The sequence below is a fragment of the Cottoperca gobio genome, chromosome 9 (assembly GCF_900634415.1).
Source record: "Cottoperca gobio chromosome 9, fCotGob3.1, whole genome shotgun sequence".
NCBI lineage: Eukaryota > Metazoa > Chordata > Actinopteri > Perciformes > Bovichtidae > Cottoperca > Cottoperca gobio.
In genome coordinates, this window is record NC_041363.1 from 6,462,698 (window position 1) to 6,485,962 (window position 23,265).

At 41.4% G+C, this 23,265-nt stretch overlaps 1 protein-coding gene and 1 pseudogene across 2 annotated transcripts in view; both read left to right on the forward strand.

Moving 5' to 3' along the window:
- LOC115013387 (tetratricopeptide repeat protein 28-like) overlaps window positions 1–9,240 on the forward strand; it is a 213,335-nt gene extending 204,095 nt beyond the window's left edge. The window contains exons 15-25 of one of the 2 annotated variants that reach the window (XM_029439656.1): window positions 1,738–1,882; window positions 2,009–2,188; window positions 2,570–3,114; window positions 3,444–3,691; window positions 3,794–3,918; window positions 4,224–4,455; window positions 4,711–4,787; window positions 5,489–5,512; window positions 6,357–6,486; window positions 6,629–6,736; window positions 6,881–9,240. In XM_029439656.1, coding sequence (XP_029295516.1) covers window positions 1,738–1,882; window positions 2,009–2,188; window positions 2,570–3,114; window positions 3,444–3,691; window positions 3,794–3,918; window positions 4,224–4,455; window positions 4,711–4,787; window positions 5,489–5,512; window positions 6,357–6,486; window positions 6,629–6,736; window positions 6,881–8,484 — 3,418 coding nt within the window. In that variant the 3' untranslated portion in view covers window positions 8,485–9,240. The remainder of the gene's footprint in view (window positions 1–1,737; window positions 1,883–2,008; window positions 2,189–2,569; window positions 3,115–3,443; window positions 3,692–3,793; window positions 3,919–4,223; window positions 4,456–4,710; window positions 4,788–5,488; window positions 5,513–6,356; window positions 6,487–6,628; window positions 6,737–6,880) is intronic. The other variant, XM_029439657.1, reaches the window with a different exon arrangement.
- Window positions 9,241–10,604: 1,364 nt separating this feature from the next.
- Window positions 10,605–23,265, forward strand: part of LOC115013440 (phosphatidylinositol transfer protein beta isoform-like) — a 17,632-nt pseudogene continuing 4,971 nt past the window's right edge.

Sequence of the window (23,265 nt, forward strand, 5' to 3'; positions counted from 1 at the left end):
GTATTTAAATACGTTTTTATGCACAATGATAGCGTAATGAGATTTTTCTTGAGGATCTTGATGAAGTCGTCTGTAAAGAAGCAGCGAGCACTGACGGAACGGGACGCCTGCATCAAAAGAGCTGAGTGGCCACTAGCAATAATTAGTATTAGGTTATTGTGTTCGTAATAGAGGTTAACTTGTCTACCTTTGTATCACCTCTCAGTTCACACTTGAAGGCATGTGTTTCAACTGTAGCCCAAAATAGGCAGCCACTGAATGCGATGTTCAGCGTCACCACTCTTAGTCTTTTCTTTTCCGCTCTTTCCCTCTACACTTGACACTCACCTTCTCTTTGCTTATCCCTTTTGCCTCCTCTCTCATTCTTCCTGTCAGGCTAACAAACGATTGTTTGCTTTCCCATGGAGGCTCATGCCAAGGCCTGGGAGAGAGAGACAGAGTGTTGGGAGGCTGGAGGGAAGCCAGTGGCCGGGGGCTACCAGAAGGGCAGGATAGATGTCTGTTGGCTGGGGCCGGGAGGAAACTCTGGCTGGTGGAACAGATGGAGAGTAGTGACAAGTGCGGCCATAAAGCTCAGCCCTGCGTGCCTACAGCACCAAAGGCTTCTAACCCCACAGCCACCATTAGCACAGTTCTCAGTATGTTGTATGTCTCTGCCTGAGCAGGGGAGCTCTCACCCCCGTCACACAGCAGACATGCCTTAAACGCACTGGGCTTCCTTATTCCTCTTAGTACTGCAGAAAAAAACTCATTGGAAGTGGATGGAAGACACTTACAAGCTCATCTTTCATCAACTGGAAGTCCTGAGTTTTGATTGTAAGTAGAGAAGGTCCCTGTAATGATGGGATAAGCCTCCGCCGGTTATGATTCTGGCAAGCTGATTGCATTCAACGCTGCTTAGACTACCACAGTGCAACACTGCCATCCAGTGGAGCTTTTCATATTGATATCATAATCTCGGCAGTATCGCTTTCTGTGATGTGAAACTACATATGTGTATTAACAGGGATTACAGAACACATCACAGTGGAGATCCAGTGTGTCCTGCCTTTATCTGCTCACTGTGACTTCAGATCTGACAGGGAGCATGTTCGCTAAAGAAAGATGGGCCTCTATGATTGTCAGTGTTGCATCACTCTCTTCTTCTGCAGCTTTGTACTGCACACACACACACACACACACACACACACACACACACACACACACACACACACACACACACACACACACACACACACACACTCAGAAGACTTCAGTGGCTGAGTTTGCGTCTTGCTAGTGCAAGTACCTGATGTAACATTATGAAGTTAACTAGACATGGAGCTCGTCAGCCACGTTCCCAACACACATGCTCAATGATTGCGTCGGCGTGTTTCGATGTTAAAGGTCAGATACATGAGTTTTAGATTTTAAAATTGAATAGTATTAAGACAAGACTCTTTTAATGGAGACTATGGAATTATTACACTGTGCAACTTTGTTATGCAGAATAATATCAGACAGAATATTAGTATTGACTCGTTGGACCTACGAAATATGATATTCTGAATATCTAAAGGTCTGGAGGAAGGAAGAAACTTAACTGTAACTTAAAGAAAACAGAAAAAAGAGATGTTGTCCATGTGTATTTTATTTGCAGCTTGCTGTAAATGCATGATATGTCTAAAACTGCCTTGGGTGTGCAGCATAAAAGCACAAGGTACAAAATGAAAACAGCATTGCTTTGTGTTTTTGCAGGAGTTGCCAGAGTATGACCAGCCTGTTCAGTAACACCATGTCACCTGCCAAAGACGGTAACTCTTCCCTGCCTCGCCGCTCCAGCAACCTCGGAAAGCCTCCGCTCCGGGCACTTTATGATTTGCTCATTGCACCTATGGAGGGGGTAAGTACTACCTTTATGGATCATTGGCTATCTATTGATTTAGTTGTGTGGTAGAGAGACGAGCATAAGAGAAAATGCAATTATGAGACGTATTAGTATTTTTGAACTAATCCTTTTGTCTGACAGGGCTTGATGCACTCCAGTGGGCCTGTTGGCAGACACAGACAACTGGTGATGGTGCTGGAGGGAGAACTGTACCTCATCCCCTTCGCTCTGTTAAAAGGAAGCTCCTCTAATGAATACCTCTATGAGCGCTTCAGCCTCATCGCTATTCCCTCCATTCATGGCCTTGGATCCAATTCAAAGGTTGACCTTCTCATTGAAAATAATGGCATGCTTATATTTGAAACTAAACTAAACTGATGAGGACTTTAGATGGCAACAGTTTCTAGTTTTCAGGATCTTACTGTATTAGGAAGGTTACTTCCTTCATGCATGTTTTTTTTTTTATGATCAGAAATGAGTTTTTGCCCTGAGGCAGTTTGGATTTCTCTGTGATGCAAATCTGTCTGAGCATATGTTGAATATAGAAAATATGCTTTTCGTTGGCTCCAAGCTGCGTTTGTCTTTAAAACAAATAGATTTGTATCCATTCTCATTTTACTTTGTTTTAATGTCAAGCAAATTGTCGAACTACTGTTGTTATATTGTAGAGGTAGAATGTAACCTTTGTTGTTGTGCTCCTAGGCTCACTCCCGGCGCCCTGGACCGGCTCCATGTGGTGGTGTCTCAATGGCGGCGGTGGTGGGGAACCCTCGACTGCCCTCACCTGTGATGGACCGCTGGCTGTGGGGACCGATGCCCTCTGCAGAGGAGGAGGCTCTAATGGTGGCTGAGCTGCTGGGTTGCCAACCCCTGGCCGGCCCAGCTGCCACTAAGGAAAGGGTGATGAGTGCACTCACACAGGCTGAGTGTGCGCACTTTGCCACCCACATTTCCTGGAAGTTGGCGGCTCTGGTGCTCACCCCAAACCCTGAGAGTGTGCCTGGTAAGCCAAGTGCCAGTGTGGGAGTGGGGACAGTGGGGAGAGGGGCAGGGGGGAATAGAGGCAGCAGTGGTCGAGGCAGGAAGGGCTCCCTTGGAAGCGGCTACACCATCCCAGAGTCTCTCCACATGCAGGATGACGGCAGTGACGTGGAGAGTATATGTGACAGTCCGCCCTTGCAGGAGTTCCTGCTCACAGCTGCAGATATATTGGACCTGAGGTTGCCTGTGAAGCTGGTGGTGCTGGGGTAGGTTTACATTTAAATAGTGGTCTTCATGTTGACTTAAGTCCTGACATTTTATTTTATTTTTCAAAGTTCTACGGCGGGGTTATTTTCTCTCTGAAACTATGATCAAATTAGTCCCACTGCATCTGTGAATGGAGGATTGAGTTACAGACATGAAAGGCATTACATACGAGGAAGTACTTAAATAATCAATTGTAATGTAGCTGATGAGAATGTAATATAATAGCCTAGAAGGATAATACAAGCAATTAATGCTTGAAATGTTTCGCTATTAAATATTTTATAGCTTTCTAATTCAATTAAACGCTTGTGTGTCATTTGGGCTACAGGTCGTACCAGGAGTCCAGCAGCAAGGTGACCGCAGACGGTGTGGTGGGACTGACCAGGGCCTTCCTGGCTGCCGGGGCGCAGTGTGCTCTTGTGTCCTTGTGGCCTATTCCTGTCGCAGCCTCCAAAGTTTTTATCCACGCCTTCTACACCGCCCTGCTTAACGGGACCAAAGCTAGTGCGGCACTGGCAGATGCCATGAAGTCTGTCCAGAGCAGCAAGCAGTACTCGCACCCCTCCAACTGGGCAGGTTAGAGATGTTATTCACTCATGTGTTCATTCTACAGTCCCCATAATAAAAAGAGATTACCTTTTATAATGGAGCTGTTTTTATTATACTTTCTCTCTCCAGGATACATGCTGATTGGCAATGATGTGAAACTTAACAGCCCATCGTCCCTCATTGGCCAAGCTTTGGCAGAGATCCTCCAGTATCCAGATCGAGCACGTGATGCTCTGAGAGTTTTACTCCACCTGGTGAGACACGGACTCACAGACACACACAGACACGGACAAACAGTCGTGTTTCCATAACTGCTACTCACCTAACCCTAACCCTAACCTTAAACCTTAAAGTCTTTAACCTAAAAAGTGATTTACGTTATGGGGACTTGTCCCAAAAAGGAAGAGTCCCTATAATGTGACTGTGTAAACATGTCCCCACAACATTATTAATACAGACACACACACACTTACACACACAAGGACTAACTTGCTATGCACAATGTCACAACCAAAGACACGCAAAGAATACTAAAGCTGCACATTCCCGTTACTTGCAGGTGGAGAAGTCTCTTCAGAGGATACAGAATGGCCAGCGTAACTCCATGTATACATCCCAGCAAAGTGTGGAGAACAAGGTGGGGGGTGTCCCTGGCTGGCAGGCCCTGTTGACAGCTGTGGGCTTCCGTCTTGACTCTGTGGGCACTGGTATGCCTTCTGCAGTCTTCTTTCCCACTGCTGATCCAGGAGACAGGCTCCAGCAGTGCAGCACCACTTTACAATCACTACTGGGTATGCACCTCCGACAGCCTCTACACAGTTAGATAAGTGATAAGTGATAGTGATTTGTTGATGATGTATTTTATAGGGTTTCTTTTTTTAACATTGTTTTGCACATACAACACAACCAGCTCCGTCCTCTGTGTTTGTAACATTTCATATCACTCCACAGTTCACCTATTTAGTCATAGTGCTACTTAGTTTGAGGTATAAAGAACGTGCCTTGTGTATGAATAATGAGGAACTTCCTTTCATCCCATCCCTCAGGTCTGCCGCCGCCAGCTCTCCAGGCTTTGTGCAAACTCATCACAGCTTCAGAAGCGGGAGAGCAGCTCATCAATCGGGTAGGCCCCTGCAGCTCTGAACAAATGCTACTGGGTTTTTAAATCCAATGCACCAGATAGAAATTGAACAACAAACAACAAACACCATTTGCTCTTGTTCATTGTTTAGAGCTATTGAGACTCTCCCTTTCTCTTTCTCTGAACACACCTCCCTTACACACCTTTGTACCATGAAGTTCTTGCTAGATGAGAATATCCGGGATATATCATTGCATAAATTGGTTACATCAGGACTGAACACAAGCCAACACACTTGCAACTCAAGCTGCAGCTTAATCTGCATTGAAATGCAGCATTGAAGCCTAACTAGCAGTTCTTCAAGTACAAAGTCTTAAATACAATCCGAGTCCTGTTCTCTTGCACTCAAGCTTGTGATACTTGAGTAGAATTAATCTTCCGTCTTTATCCCTCTTTACGTGTAACATGTGGCTATCACATGCTTACTCTAAAGTGAAGGACTATCCAGTTAGTTAATGATTAGTTTTTGTTCTCTTATACTGCAAATACTGGTCTCAATGCATAGAATATGGAACATGCTCAACCTAATCTATCTATGCTGATTTCATTAAACTATTAAACACTTCTGTTACTTGCTGTTATCCTTCTTGTTGACCTGAACCCTTGTACCCTTTGTGAATGGCCAGTGTGCATGCAATTAAAAGCCTATTCTCTCTCCCCTGCCCCTAACGTGCGATCTGAAGGCTGTTAAAAATATGGTGGCAATGGTAAGTGTGGCTTCACCTACCTGCACTGCATCCCATTCTCCCTTTTCCTCCACTCTCCACTTTCTGTCGTGCTAAACTTCCTAAAAAAAACCACCTCCTTGCGTAGAAGCTGCATGAAAATGTAATGATCAGTTTTGCTGTTTTTCTCCCTGTTTAGCATTTGCATGCTTGTGTAGCGGAACAATCATTTACTGTGGTCGTCATTTTTTTCATTGCTGGTTCCTGCAGTCAGATCTTAGGGATTTTAAGTATTAAAGGATTTACAACCCTGGTTCATTACAGGTCAGAGGAATGTCTCAGGGTGGTAGAAGGGATAAAGCTCTGATGTAAAAACAAACCTCTCATAATTATGAAGAGTGTTGTGAGTGTGCTACTTTTAGCACAGTTACGTCATGTTAACAAAGGTGTCTCTGTCCCAAGCCAAGTAATCCCCAAACAAAACAAGTATGCTCGCAGGGCACTTGTAAACCCCCATAAAGCTGACACCCTTTCAGGTCTGCGGCCCTGCAGGCGTTCTGTTGCCCTGAATACTCGTGCATAGTGCTCAAACCTGTGATTCATCCAGAAAACATGTTTACAGTTGTTCCACAATAAGATGTAGCTGCCAATATGTTAGGGAACCTAGATAGACGAAAAGGCAAATTCATTGAGAGCATGGAACTATATAACATAGTACTTGGATGATTCAATTCTTCATAGAATAGAAGTTGTTTGATCACACAAATGAATTTCATCCATTAATCACATCTCCGGTAGAATTCACCAGTTTGTTGTATTCATGTAGTCTTACCTAACCACTCCACACTTCTTTTCCCTATTTGTCTTCTTTATCTTTCTTCTCCAGCTCCACCAGGTGCTCGTCCAACTCCAGACAGGAGAAAAAGATCAGGATTTCTCCCTCCTGCCCATTCAAGTGTCCATCAGTGTGCAGCTATGGAGACTGCCGGGATGCCATGAATTTCTGGCTGCCCTCGGTGAGTAAACTGTAACATACGAAAACGTTTGGTTCCTCTCCCTTCCAACTCATTAACAACCATTCATCCATGTGTCATATGGACCCTCAGACACATTTTCAAATGTATAAGTTACAACTTTTGGGCTTTTGTGTGTGCGCAGGATTTGACTTATGTGAGGTAGGCCAAGAAGAAGTGGTGCTGAAGACAGGCAAACTAGCCAACCGTCGCACCTTGCACTTTGCTCTCCAGTCTCTGCTGGCGCTGTTTGGTAAGTATACTTATATGCAGTTTTTTTCAGTCACTTGACTTGGCATTGGAATCATCCAGAATGTGCATTTATTATTTTTAGCAATATTGTTTTTTTTTAATCAGGTGTCACAATATATCCTTTTCTCTTCTTGTCTTTGTTCAGACTCCACAGAACTGCCCAAGCGTCTAAGCCTGGATAGCTCCTCTTCCCTTGAGTCTCTAGCTTCAGCCCAGTCTGTGTCCAACCCCATGGGCTACTCGAGCCTTCCCTTCTCTCCTCCTTGCCTGGACAATCAGGCATCAGATGCCATCTCTGTCTATAGCCTCAGCTCTGTTGCCTCTTCCATGAGCTTTGTTTCCAAATCAGAATGTGATTTCCTTGGTCATCGACAACGCAGTGGGGCAACAGCACATTACTCTATACACAAACACGCTCATGTCCCCCGTAGTCGCTCCTCTCCTCATGGGGCAGCTGCAGCTGCAGTGGCAGGAGCCCGGGGGGAGGATGAGGAATATGAGGGCTTTTCTATTATCAGCAGTGAGCCGCTGGGAAGCCACTGTGACTCTCTGCCCCTGCCACCGGGCCACAGCCAGCGCCACCACCGTGGAGGCAGGGGGGTTGTTGGTGGGTCCAGCACAGGAGCAGGGAGAGGCTACACTGTATCAGTATCGTCAAGGGGCAGTGTCAGCACCCCCACATCCCCTGTTAAAACATGCCTGGTGCCCAGCCCAAACTCACCATTCCAGAAGGTGGGTAAGGTGAGCAGCTCAGATACAGGGGAATCTGACCAGTCCAGTACCGAGACGGACAGTACTGTCAAGTCTCAGGAAGAAAAAGCTGTCCCTCTGGATCCTCAGGAGCTGGCCCAGAAGATTCTGGAGGAGACTCAGAGCCATCTACGGGCTGTGGGTAGTCTTCAGCGGGCTGGGCCAGAGGGTGCGGCAGTTGGAGGAACCTCAGTGCGAAGCAGCGCCTTCCGCTCTTCTGAAACGAGTGCATTCAGCCGTCCTAACAGCAGTGCTAGTGGCCGAGCTCAATCTTCGCCAAGACCCAAACCTCCCTCCCGTTCCTCATCACTGCAGAAGATAAGCTCTGGCTACAACAGTCCTGCAATGTCTGAGTCTTCCCAAAAGGAGGGCAGCCATTCTTCGCCCACTCTGGACAGCCAGTTCAGATTGAAGTACCCAAGCTCCCCATACAGCGGCCACATCTCTCGTTCCCCGAGTAATATGTCTCCCATTTCTGGTCACCTTTCTCCGGAGGGTAGTGCTCCATCCCCTGCCCTGTCGTACTCCTCTACAGGCTCTGCCTGCTCTACTTCAGCTGATGTCCCAGACTTGGACCGGCTAAGAAGAGGAGTCATTGATGAAAAAGTCCAAGCTATCCACAATCTGAAGACCTTTTGGGCCAATGCTGCAGCCCAGCAACAGCAACATCTAGGTCCTGTCAGAGGCGTCCACGGTGCTCCTGGACCCCTTGCTTCTGCTAGTAGGGATGTACTGAGCCTTCTGAACCTCTCTCCACGTCGTTGTTCCCCTAATGATACTCAAGACAGCCTGGAGCTGCGGGAGCTGGGGCTGCAGTCACTAGATAGGGGCAGCAAGAACTCTTCCAATGGACACCACTGCTCCAACCCTAGAAAAGTGGCCCCATCACCTACTATTTCCACAAGCAGTAGCCCTGGTGCTCGTTCTATCCGACTACCTGCTGGCAATGGATACAAGTTCCTGTCGCCTGGAAGATTTTTCCCTTCCTCTAAATGCTGAGACATTTAAAACAGTCCTATACTTGTATCTATCATTTACTATCCTGTGCGCTGGAGGAGTAGGGCACTTTTTGGGGACTACTATTGGTCCTACAAGCTTGACTGACAGTAGAAGGATTTGATTGGTCAGTGAGTGTGATCCTGCAGAGGCACATGAATGCTTTAGAGAGTGTCTTGTCTTTGTGCCCATAACACTGTAAATGGCAATGAGAAATACTCAACGACCTGATACTGTGTTTGTGTGTAACTGTGTGTCAGGTAGATGTAAATGCCATTTGGTATTTTTCTTTGCTGTTTCTGTGGGCCAAGATGCAACAGCTATGACTGATTTCCTCCATTCTACTTTTTGTTTTTAAATGTAATGGTTATTGTTATTATTGTTTGTTATTGTTATTAATATTATTATTATTATTATTATTATTATTATGTTTTGTAAATTAATTCCAGTGTTTCACAATCAGTATTAAGCGTTTTTATATTATTAAAAAGTGAACAAACATATACCATGTAAAGATGGATAGAGTGGGGAAAAAAAGATTTAATATTTTTTATTGAAATCATAAGGGCATTTTGCCTGATTTCTTTGTGAATTGAGTGTCTGCTCTGAAGCATGGATTCTCTTGCTATTCAATGTTAAGTACCATGTATGACTTTTTAGCCCATGATTTTTTGAGATTAAACATGAAAGTTTCATGACAACCATCTGTCATTTATCAGTAAACTGTTTCAATAAAAACATCATGTTTGCTTTCTTGTATTCGTGACTTTTGGATTATTCTGTTGTAAAGCACTATTGTAGACGAGCAGACAGACAGACAGACAGACAGGTCTGTCGGACGGACGGACAGACAGATATATAGATTGAGATATATAGATATATAGATTGAATATATATATTGATATATATATATAGATGGATGGATAGACAGATAGATAGAAATATAGATATCGAATAATAAATGAAAATATATAGATGATAGACAGATGAGATGATAGATGTTAGATATAAGATAGATGGATAGATATAAATGATAATAAGAATTTTTTAAGAAAATTTTTATATAATATATAATATATAATATATTATATGGATAGAATATTTATATTATATATATATATATATATATTATATCTATAATTATATTTCATATATATTATATCTATATATCTATCGAGACTATCTATATACTAATATATATATGAGTATATATATATCTATACTATGATATATCTATATATTATTGATAGATAGATAGATATATATATATATATATATATATATATATATATATATATATATATATATATATATATATATATATATATATAGATATATAGATATATATATATAGATATATATATATAGATATATATAGATATATATATATATATATATATATATATATAGATATATATAGATATATATATATATATATAGATCTATCTCTCTATCTCTATCTCTATATATATATATATATATATATATATATATATATATATATATATATATATATATATATATATATATATATATATATATAGAGATAGAGATAGAGATAGAGATAGATAGAGATAGATAGATAGATAGATAGATAGATAGATATCACAGAATGGTAGTTCTCCCTCAAGGGGTCTCAAAATACAGGGCTCATAAGATAATAAGTAAAAAAGCAAACAAACCTGTATATCTGACACTCAAAAGTAGCTTTACTTTTTCTAGTTTTATCTTTTCTCCATTTAAAACGTTTTCTTGTTAAATGCTTTCACCTTTTCAGTCTTCTAAAAATCATTCAAATGAGACAATCTCAGAAGGAAAATCACACCTTAGTTGACACGTCATTATTAGACTAAGCATATGGCTCCAGGGCAGGCCGTGCTGCAGATAATGAAACTGCATGCTCAAAACATTCATCATGAAAGGGATTTCGTTGTAAGAAAATCTGAAATGGTGTAGCACCTTGGTAACTGATGTGGTTTAAATGTGATTGACTGAAGTACTGGTTCTGTCTGATCAGACCCATGGGTCTATGAACAGACCAGGTGTGCAATAGGCGGGTTAAAAGCCACAATAAGTACATTAGATTGGTTAATACTAATTAGCAGGTCCGCCTCATACCCCCTTCTGCAAATCACCGCTCACGAGGGAGGGACCGCGCGCCCATCTCGGCAGCGCATGACGTCAGCAGCAATCAGCGGTCGCTGGGCAGTAACAGTGGTACCGAGAGCAACAAGCTACGATGGTCATCATCAAGGAGTAGTAAGTGCGATGTTTCTGTTTGAACTGTACTCGTTTTGAAGATGTTGAAACAACTGCATCATATTGTATCTGATTTAATTAGACAGGGTTAGGGTTTTTCAGCAGTTTGACACTAATGAAAACTTTTTCATCTTGTGTGTGTTAGACACACGAGGGAAGGGTGGTATCGCTCAAGAGCTGCTCTGGCCTACCGGCGTTGACAGCGGTATGCCACTGTGTGACAGCTGCTGTTAGCTTACAGTTTCTCATGTGTTCACTTTTACTTAGTGGCTACATACATGAATATATGGTTTGTGTGCATGTGTTTTGAGGATACAAGTAGCGGCATGTGTACTTTTTAAAGCTGTGAAACTTTTAACTAACTTGAGCTAGGAATTAGCTCACGGTTGGCTAATGCTAGCTAGCGTATCGGTATAGTGTGAGCGTGAATGGAAATCACTTGGCACTGCTAATGTTATCTTTACAATATTGACACTTAACGTTACACTCGTGGTGGCGCCATCTAATCTTATCCAAGATAAGAGACTTGCTTGTTTGTTCTCTCCCGTGTCAAACCAAGGTGTTTTAATCAACTAACGTCAGCCTGCTGGCGGTAGTAACGTTAGTATTTAGGTAACGTTAGCTAGCTGTTAGCTATGTGAGTTATGAAGTTGAATCGTGTTGACATCATAGCCAGTATCATATCAAATATGTCAAACCACCGCAAAAAGCTAGTACTAATTTGAGTCTACTTGTTTGAAATGTGTGCCTGCTGGGTCGGGAAGTGTAAGGGTGGTAGTGTTTTGATTTTACCTTCAACAGTAAAGGAGCTATTGCGATTTGAGCATGTCAGGATGTAAATAAACTTGTTCTTTCAGCAGGTTTCTCCTGCTCAATCTAAATACACTCATTTAATTCAAACTATAAGCCAGCGCCCTGTAGCACAGGAACCAGTCTAACACTCATATTGATTCATGTAATATGAACAAACGCCTTTATGCCTATAAAATTAACTAACAGGTTTGGTTAAGATCTTTCATCTCGTTTGATTGACAGTTAGATTATTAGAGATCCAGGGCCAGATCAAATCCACGTACATGAAGACAGCTAACTTTCATCTTCAGTAATGTACATGGATTTGACCCTGGATCTCCAGTCCATACTGTATTTTGTTCAGGAACATACATATATTTTTACAGTTTCTAGTTTGTTTACTAGTGTACTTGTATTTATGCATATTGCAACTACTTATTTGCATTCAACTGGTTGAGGATTAGGCCCAATTGGTATTTCTTTAAGCCTGTACATTTAGTTGTAATACCCTGTTGTTCATTTAGATATTAGGAGTTGATGCCTGTATTGATGGATTGCTGGTTAATTCTGCATGCCACAGAAACTCTGGCAATACACAGATTAGAGTTTTGTTAAGTCATGTTGCCTCTGTGTCTAAATCCATAAATATTACACAGGATTACTTTTTACATTTTAAGAAATACCCTTGCACCTCATTGCTGCATGGTCTTAATTCCATCAAAGTACTTACATTGCTGTTAAAAAGTTTGAAATCACCTATATTGGCGTGTTTCTTCTTTCCTTCTATAAAGGCTATGTTAATATAGATAAGAGTTTTGGCTCCAAATTAAGAATAATTAAATGATTTAAAACGTCAGTTTAGTAGTTAGATCCAATAGGTATAAACTGTGATTTGTCATAGTATGTTTAGCTAATATTCCCAATCTAATTCCAACAGTGCTAACCCAGACCAACCGTCTATTTCAATTTTAGTTTTTTAGTTTTGTAGTTTTGCTACAGCAACACTCCTGTTGATTCCAGCTTGTTGTGCAATTCCAAACTTTTGAAATTCTGAAATTGGCATAACCTCTACCAATGCAAGGGATCACTCACAAACTGCATGTGTCCACATCCAAAGTTGTGTAGCCAATACCATGCAATCCTTTTAATACCATTACTCAAACTTGAGAACCATCATGATGTGCCCTGTGCCTTTTGGTTTTGTCAACGTCACTCAACACGATGCCTTGCCAGTTGTCGGTGGCAAGTTAAACAAAACGCTAAATCTCAACGTAAACATGATCAAAAGGGGAGAACAAAGTGAAGTCAGAACTAATGAAGCAAAAAGTGTTTGTCAGCGTAGAATACGGCCTGGCTTTAGAGTCATGCTTTGAGAGAACTTCCTCTACCTACTTTTCTTTCCTCTTGCACTGTATGCTTTGTTGTCATTGACTGAAGCTTCATCAGGGTAAATGATGCAAGTGCTTTAGGCATACCGCACCCTAAAGTAGAAGTCTGTTGGGACAACTACTTTAATTGCTCAAAAAGTAAATACCTTTACCAATAATGATTCAGTTATTGTTTTCTTCTTTTTCAAACCACTGTACCGACCGTCAATGGTCTGTGCAGCATATTTGTTTTTTCAGGCAATGTTTTTGGCCCAAAATGTCTTAAATTTATTTATATAGCCCAATATTACAAATTATACATTTGTCTCAGTGTGCTTTACAGACTGTACAGGTTACGACACCCTCTGTCCTTAGACCCTCGCATCGCACAAGGAAAAACTTCCTAAAAGAAACCCCATAATTAAAGGGGGGAAAATGGAAGAAACCTCAGGGAGAGGGTTGATACCCCGGATGATGAGTTGGTAACATACATTTACATAAATGCATACAGATAGAGAGGGAGAAGAAGAGAGGGAGGGGAGGAGAGAGGAAGAGAAGGAGAGCAGGGAGGTGTCTAAGCCTATAGCAGCATAACTAGGGGCTGATCCAAGGCAAACCTGAGCCAGCCCTAACTATAAGCTTTGTCAAAAAGGAAAGTCTTTAGCCTGCTATTAAATGTGGAGAGGGTGTCTGCCTCCCGAACACAAACTGGAAGCTGGTTCCACTGGAGAGGAGCGTGATAGCTGAAGGCTCTCAAGCCAGCGACGGAATGATGACATGCGGCTAAACATGTCATCATTCGAAAGATTTGGCAGAGGACCAGAGAAAACTACGGAGTCCGACATTGTTTTTGCAAATGTACACACCGACTCCACATTAACTTTAGTACATTCGGATTGACGCAATTGCGTGTCATTACCGCCAACGTGAATAACAATCTTACTGTATTTACGTTTAGCCTTAGCCAGCAGTTTCTCACTGCTTACATTTCCCTTTGCACCTCTTCCTCTCTCTCTCTTTCTCTTTTCACTTGAGTTTTCTTCATCTCCTGACTATATCCAATCTCACCTTAACTCCGGTCTAATGATGGGTTCCTCTCATCTTGCTGAAGTCATCAGTGTGTCGAACTGGGCAGTAACAGTTTTTACCTCAGGAAGAGCCACCACGAATGGCTTCCTGTTCTTTAGCAGTCAGAAGGTGCCTGTGCATTGTTGATGTTGTTTCTAATGTGTGGCAGTGGCATTACTGCTTCTTCTGTTGTAAGTTATTATGTTCATAATGTGTTGAGATTTTTTATTATTTGAGTGTTTTACATATTGAATTGTTTTTCTGCACCTGCCTTGAGTGTAATATAATTTTGGGAGGTAATGTTGTATAAAGTAAAATGGTAGTGCTTCTGACAGCATTGCGTATTGAACAGTGTCTTTAAGAAACAAGTGTTGTTTGAATGTTACCACACTTCTCTTTCTCTTGCAGCCGTGTGGTTTTACCCTGCAGTGTTGAGGAGGTGAGTAAGCAGTCTCCTTTAATACATTGACAAAATGAGTAATGTTGTAAATTGCTGTGTTTTTAGTTTCTGGGTTCCACCTAATTTCTTGTACATTTTCACTTCCTCACAATTATGTCCTGGGCAAACAATGGATCCAACCTTAAACACCACCTTAAATAATAATCTGTCAAATTGTTGATCCCTGCTATTTGAAAGTTAAAGTACAATTTACAATATTCAAAAGAATCAAGGCTGTAGTTCTCTGTTCTGGACTGAGGGCAAACTGCCGCTACAGTCACTCACTATCGTGGAACGTGGTTTTACAAAACGGGGCCAGGCTTAGTCAGTTAGCATGCTAATCTCAGTATATCTCTGCAGCGCAACACATAGAAGTCTTTTACATAACGTCAAAAATATAACTCTGTAACCTCTTCACATTCTTCAAATTCTGGCCACTAAGTGATTAAGAGTGCAGCTGTAAGGTTTAGTATATCCAACATATAGCAGCAAAAGTGAACTGCAGTCAATAAGCTGTTGCCTATAAAGTCCCATTGCCACTGGACAACATGCTCGACTCATTCTGCAGAGCTCTGCAGCCCTGCCCCGCTGCTGCACAGAGCGCCGTGCGCTTGTATGGTCAAAGTTTATTGATATTGAATGTGCATGTCCTTGGGTCCCAAGCCCAATGGTTCTGGAGATATGCAAAGGACATGCCCATATATAGACAGATAATCCTTTCTTTCTAGTTAGATAAATATATATGAGTTTATTAATTCAGTTCCACCGTACAGACATTTTACACTTGCACTTGTTTTCTCTGAGTCTCTTGTACAGTAGAAGCTGATGATCCCTTATTTGGGAGTGTGTCACAGAGTGGCGCTTCATAGGAATTACAATAGATTCTTTAAAGCACCTTTCTTAAGGATAATTGTTTTATCCTCACAACGATTTAAAGGCAGTGAATAATTAATGGTTCTACTAACTATGATTTCCAGTGTTTGGCTTCTGGTTGAAAGTTGAGGCAACGCGGTCTCGTCCATTTGTTGTTGTGATTTGTTTTACAAGAGCTGGATTTATTCCCTGTGTTTATAAAGGCTTATGTCATGAATCCCAGACTCCCACTTTGAGGCCTTATATGGTGATTAAACTCTCTTGGCAATTAGTGTCGCTTTATAAAGCTCATTCCAAATAATTGAAAAATAAGTGTTCTCTTTAGGGGAGAAACACTAATACGAGTTCTGGTAGCAGAAGCAAACATCTACCCTTCTGTTGCACCGTCTGTTGTTCAAACATGACATGCAACACTAGTTAACTTGGCCTGCAGAATGTTGGGTACACTTAAAGATTGTAATGAAAATAGACTGTCCAGATGATGGCTGCTCTTATTGTATTTTGATTTGGAAAGACAGCAGTATAATTGAACAAACGACCCTTGCTCCAACACCACAAGTCCCACACAAGCTTATTTGACTATTGAGTTCTGCAGTAGTTTTTCTTGGCACATTATATAAATCTGCAATGTATTACAGCAAGACAATAGCACATCTTATTAAGTTTATGTTGCCTTATGTGCTTTCGTTTTAAACACAAATCAAGTAATACATGTTCTGTGTCTGTATAATCACAACATAAACATATGACACAGGACTGTAACCTGTAACTGTGGTTCAGAACTGGACTTTGGGAAGCCACAAGAGGCCCCAATAAACCTGCAGTGTCGCAAGATATTCAGAAGAATGAGAAGAAAAAATATTTCTGTTGCCCAAGATTACATTAATTTTTTCGGACTTTTCTATAATTATAGCTTTTTTTATTGTACAATGCTGGACAAAATTCTAATGAAACAGTCTGATAAGAAAACATAATTTTTATTCTGAACTGCTCACACATCATGTCTTCAGTAATAGTCTGTGATGAAATAGACATTGCTTCATTTTTAACGGGTCAACCGGACAGAAAAGTCTGCGAGCCACTGGCCTAAAACACTGAAAAACAAAGAAAATGCAAAGAATGACATTTAAATTAGCTGAAATCCAAATGCTATTTATGGCCCATTCCTATTTCAGGACATACATTAAAAACAAGGACATATCTGCAAGATAGTTTAGAGGAGTTTTAGTAAATCTTTTGTGGATGTACTGAAAGTGACTGATGTATTTTTGTGTTGCAGTATCAAGTGGGCCAGTTGTTCTCAGTGGCTCTAGCAAGTAAAAATGAGACGGGTGGTGGGGAGGGCATTGAGGTACTCAAGAATGAACCCTATGAAAAAGACGGCGTTAAAGGACAATATACACACAAAATCTACCACCTAAAAGGTATGAATCTTTCTTTTATTCAAATGTTTTGATCCCATAATTTCCTTCTTGCAGTGTAATAGCACCGTGCTACCAGGCAGTGGCAGCATTGTCTTTGTTGTGAAACTTGCCAAGTTGTTTCCCACCTGCACAATCTTCCTTCTCATTTTATTCACTTACTTCTACCCTTTTCCATCCTCTTTTACCCACCCGACAGTAAAGTCCCAGGGTTTGTCAAGCTGTTTGCTCCTGATGGCGCCCTGGTTTTCCATGAAAAAGCCTGGAATGCATACCCCTACTGCCGAACCAGTGAGTCCCCCTCCCTACATCTCTTTACCCTTGCGTTACCCTGAAACCCTTAGTCTCGTGCGTTGTTGAATACATTTGTCTTACTTGTATTATGGCCATGTGACATTTCTAATGTTTTTATTTCATATGTAATGATATTTCCCCCCTCTTTTCTCCTCACGCCTAACCTTGAACCAGTTGTGACAGTAAGTCGCCTTAATGGCTTTTGTTTTGTTGTATTTCTTAAATATCAAAAATATTCCTTCAACTAAGTTTAAGGTGTTTTTGCATTCTTAATTTACTTTCTGTACATTAAGTTCATATCCTGACTCTTCCCTGTAGAACGAGTATATGAAAGACAATTTCCTCATTAAGATCGAGACGTGGCACAAACCAGACCTTGGGACACAAGACAATGTGAGTACATCTACATCTCATCAGTATCTGCTTGATAAGATGTTCATTTGAATATCAGATTTGAGTTGGTATGTTCTTACATTTTTTTAATTCTTGTTTTGTTCAGGTGCACAAATTAGACAGTTCCATGTGGAAGCTTGTACCTGTTGTGCCCATTGACATCGCAGACAGCAGTCAAGTGTCCGCTGCTGTAAGTAGAAACTCCTGGCACACTTTCAGTGTAAGATAAACACGCAGTTTGGCGCCTTCATGTGGACAAGCCTGATCATTACCAAGCAATCTGCCAAACACAATCCACTTGACATGAGGAATGTTCTAATGGTGATTATTGATTTATTTTTGATGAGCAAAAATCTTTTTAGCAGATTTAATAAGTAATTGTATCAACAGATCAGCATTCAAGTACATATCTGTTGTATCAGTAATTGTTTTGGTCTATATGTCAGGAAGAAAAGTACAAAAGCCCGTCACAAATCCCCAGAGCCTTGAGTGACCTCATCCAATTGTACATTTTTTAGAACAAAATTTTAAAAACCCAAAGAGTTTTTATTTCTGATGATTTGATATGGAAAAACCTGCCGACCCTCACACTGGAGAAGCTTTAGAAATTAAATAAATATATTTTTAAAGTTAAATGCATCAATCTGGTGTACTCTTGTAAACGATTTTGTGCTCTAGTAAACAAGTTTTACACAAGTACTTGTGTTATACAAGTAAACCTTGATGGAAATAAGCTTTGGGGCTTTATTGTGTTTTTAACATGTGTAATGACTGCTGTGCGGTGTCATATGTGTTTATCAATAAACAATAACCAGAAGCTGAAGTACCATGAGACTCGTACCTTTCTGTCTGGCTGGCAGTGGATGGCAAAATGTGAATTATCCAACAATTGGTCTCCATTTGAAACGAGGCTAAAGCTTCTAAAAACTATACACACAACGTTTGAGCAACCTTAGATTGCCTCAATAATATTTTGAAATATAAATGAGTTTTTATTACTCATGGAATCTCTGAAATCTCTTTTGAAGATGTTACACGATATTGCTGTTATTTGACATCACATTGCCTCATTTCACTGTGTGTGTGTGTGTGTGTGTGTGTGTGTGAGGCCATTTGGCTGAGAAGTATTGGTTTCTGTGTGTGTGTGTGTGTGTGTGTGTACATGTTTGTTTGTGGTGGGTAGTTAACGAGGCGGAGGTGTTTGCCTTGCTGGAGGAGTGTGTTGTGTCTGAGGACCCCATCAGCCCTCAGCCTCAGGCATGGCTGCAGGGCCTGCAGCGTACTGCCAGCACAGATGAGTTTGTTAGTGTAATTAAGGCTCACAGTGCTTCGTATGCCGGAACTAGACAAATACACACATAACACAAACACTCTTGCACTCTAACACACACTGTTTTACTCGTGGAGTCGCTCCTTTTCGTCTACCACGGCATATCGATTCACAGACCTCATTAGTGCAGCACAGTGTATTGTTATAGTGATGGAGCTCTCAGCATTGAAACAGCCAACTTATTGTGTGTGTGTGTTTTAGGGGTGGGTTTCTATCTCACGTATGGCACCCTCCGGTTGGATGATAGCCCTGAAAAGTAGCTTTTAGCTGCAGGCGCATCATGATTTATTTGAAATTGCTGGGCCCTTGAGCTGTTGATAATTTGAAAGCCATTTCATTTATTTGTGTTACTCTTTCTCTTCCCTGTTTTTATGAAGTCAACTTCGTCACATGCTCACGTGCTCGGCATATGTGCACACTATCTTTTCTATATGCTATTAAAAATGTTTTTCCCATGGAACCAAGAACCAATCTGTGCAATGGGGAATAAGTGATGTTAGAGTGACGTTGTTGTGGTTAAAGCAGCTGTACTTAGACACACACGCACATACTTGTGTGCCGCGAGCACTCACATCAGCACACATGCAGGTAGATGCAACATTCACGTATATGAACTGGCAGCGGTGTCGCCATAATTAAACAGATGTTGCTGGTGGCATAGACGGTCGTTTATCTCTGAGCCACTTAAGGCTGAGTTGTGCTCTGGCCTTGCTGCATGACATTATCTCCGGGAGGTGGCAGGCTTTGGAGAATGAGTGCGGTACTCTTTGGCCTTTCAGTGACTGCTGCTTAGTTTAAAGCACAGTGAATGAACGGCAGTGTAGGACCTACTGAATGCCACAATTAAATGAAACTGTCTTTTGTTTTTAGAAAAGTATGATGAAAATGTCGTATATATCTTAACATATTTTTAATTGGACAAAACATGCAGAGTTTTGTTGCCAAATAAAACAAAATGGCTATTTATTGCTCAAATGATGGTGCCGCAGTATTCATGTATTAACATCGGTAACACAGATTGCCTCAGTTTGTGTCTTGAGCTTAAGATAATGTGCTATGTATTGTATTAATTGTATAAATCGCTCTCCCTGTAGGACTACAAGCCAGATGAGGACCCTGGCAAGTTCAAATCAGGCGAAGACCGGCAGAGGACCCCTCGGGTCCACCTGGATGGTAATGCTCTTGTGATCTGTGGGAATTACATGTTACATTCACACACAAATGGAAATGAATGTCACAGGAGATGAACAAAGAGTCAACCCACTGTTTGACCGTGTACACGAGACTATTTAAAGGGGATACATACCTGGTCATTGTCCTCCACACAAGGACCGCAGCCCAGAGCTGAAGCTTCACATAATTTGCCGCTGTAATTTCATAAGACCTTGCATAGTTCTGTGCAGACATCTTTCAAAGCACAAACACTAATAAAGCATTGTGGGTCATAATAAAATAGAAAGAATATGGAACATCTGTAAATCTGTCCAGAGCGGACTGTCCTCCCCACAGAGAGGCCTGTGCCAACTCTGAAGAAGCTACAGGGTTCAACTGGCTGGGATGAGAGACGCTACGCATGCAACAAAACACACTGTTGAAAGCAACACACATTTGGCTAGTTTTGCCAGACAGTATGTGGGAGACTGTCGAACACAGTGGCAGGAAGTTCAGTGCTCTGAGAACCAAATATTGAGCTTTTTGTGTGGTGTTTGGTGGTGGCAGCATGCTGTGGGGATGCTCCTCTGATACTGGTTTTGGAATACCTATGATAATAGGAGGGTAAAATGAATGCAACAAAAGACAGGGAAATCCTAGAGGGATAACCTGCTGCAGTCTGCAAGAGAACTGCTAAAATAAAGCCTAAGCTACTCGGGGAAATGCCTAAACACAACAATGTCGCAGAGTCCAGACCTCAATCTAATCAAGAATTTGTGGCTGGACTAGAAAAATGCCTTTCACTCGTGGTCCCTATGCAACTCGACATAAATCGCAGTGTCCAGATGTGCAAAACGGATGTAGACCTTGAGTACTTTGTGTTTTTTATTATTCTATTTAATCTAGATCAAGTTGTAGAGATTTCTTTTCACATAGACAATAAAGAGTCTTCCTCCACACCAGCACCGTCGTCTGTAATCAGAACAGCTCTGAGGAAGGCTAGAGTGGGGTCGGCAGATCTGTGAGGCTGCAATTTGATGAAGACAAATCACCTCTTTCTCAGCCCTAATTGGATGTAATAGAAATTTCTAGTCACCAGGTCAGATAAAGGTTTTACTCTGAGCTCCGTCTGCCAGACTGTGGGACTGAAGATGAAGATGGAAATGGGGAAAGAAACTGTGTCAGGACATGGATTCTAAATTTGACAAGCAGCAGTTCTGGATAAAGACTGATGTTCTTTTGATAGAGAGTAATAAGTCAATAAGACGGAGCTCATCCACACAGAGAAACTTTGTCGGGAGTTTGGTTGCTTTCCCCTCTAAACCCCGTCGTACCCCGCAGCCTCACAAACGGGTCCTGCTCAATGTTGGAGCACTGAGAGTTTCTACTCTGCAGTGGAGCCCTCAAAGTTCACCATGGGGAACTTTTCTCTGCTTCAAGAATCCAAGAACAAAGGCATCCAAACAGCTTTAAAAAGAATGAATAAAGAAGCACAACTTTTTATTTTGTGTTTTTAATTAGATCACTTTCCCGTCCGCTGTGGACATGGAAAAAGACTGTTTTTGAAAAGGTGAGAGAGAAAAAAAAAGTAGTTATGTGACAACAGAGGCACAATTTCTGCCAGCTTCTCAGAGCAATAAAACTCTTGTCTATCTCCGCATGCACACATGCTTGCATATCGGTACCCTTTGTATTTCTGAAAACTTGTGCTCCTTTGAGTGGGGCACAGAGAGGGAGAGAAGAAATGTCACCGTAAGTGTTTTGATGTAGAATCCGTTTCATGTGAAGTTCTCCTTTAGCGATGACAACTTTTCTAAACCCACTGCAAATTTAGAAATGTTTCTCATTTCCCCTCTCCCGCTCCCCTCCATGATCGTAGCATCAAAAGGCAGTGGGATGAGGGTGATTGAGGCGGGTCTGTGGCATTTTCTCTTGGAATGCCGAGCCAGAATGAAGTGATTAATTAAACAGGTGTTCTCGGAGGGAGAGTGTGTGTTCTGGGGGCGAGGAGGTCCTAGGTGTTAATAATGTAACCAGCTTTGCACCGAGACGCCTTTATCGCTTCGCGAGCACCGTTTTATCTGCTTTCCGTGGCCACAAAGGCATGCCTGTCGGGAACGGTGTCGCTGTCAGGGCGGAGGCAGAGAAATGGTCCCTTCATCTGGAGTTTATCCACTTTGCTCTGCCCCCAACCCCCCCCCCCCCCTCCTCCTTTTCTTCTCTTCTTCACAGGGAGACAGAGTGCAAGCAGCGGATGGATTTAGAAAGTGTGTTGTAGATTAGGGCACTTTTATCTCTGCACGGCACATCTTCATATTGATAATTATTTCAGCGAGCTCCATACGCAAAGCATTATGTATTAATGATTTTTAGCTTTGAATGCTGCCAAGATTAGTCTAGAATAATATTCTTTCAGCCCTCTGCTGTTTTTGGATTATTCTCTCATCGAAAAGTTCCTGTCAAGTTTTGACTGTTATTTATTCTGATACTGCACTTTAAAAAGTGATGGCTTTGTAAGTTTTGTCGTCTTTTTGCCGTTCTTCTCCTGACAGAAAGAGCTGAAGAGTACGCCTGACTGCCCAAGGATGTGTGCCTACAAACTGGTCACGGTCAAGTTCAAGTGGTGGGGCCTGCAGTCCAAAGTGGAGAACTTCATCCATGAGGTTAGAGTGACGTGTTGCACCCTCGACCGTCTAACTGACCAGCAGTCGTGCTGAGCTCCGTATTGTTGTTTGTTGACTTCCAGTGCAAATGTGTCAGGATGTTGTTGTGTTTCCACATGTATAGAATGTGGCTTGTTCTACAAAAGCGAACATAAGAGTACAAATGTGACAAAACATGTGACATTAGATTTGCTTTGGTGTTCCGTCTGGATGTATTATATACGAGGCATTACAGTAAGAACTGACTTTAAATTAACGGTGAACATGGTACTCAATTTTTCATTCTATAATAATAATAATAATAATACATTGAATGATAATGAAACACTCAAACAATTGGATTTTCAAAATAAAAGCCCTCTAAAACATCACATACCAGCTGTGTTCCCTCTAAATACAGATACGTTTAGTAGAATGATCACATCCATCAAAGGAGAAAAAAAAAAAAATATATATATATATATATATATATATATATATATATATATATATATATATATATATATATATATATATATATATATATATATATATATATTTTGTATATCGCAGCATAGCCTAAAAATATTGAGATGTTATTTAAAAGCCACATCGCCCAGCCCTAACTTCAAGCATACCACCACTGTCACCCTCAGCAAGAAAAAAGGATCTTCACTAACTTCCACCGCCAGCTCTTTTGTTGGATCGATAAGTGGGTGGAGCTGAATATGGATGATATCCGGCGGATGGAGGC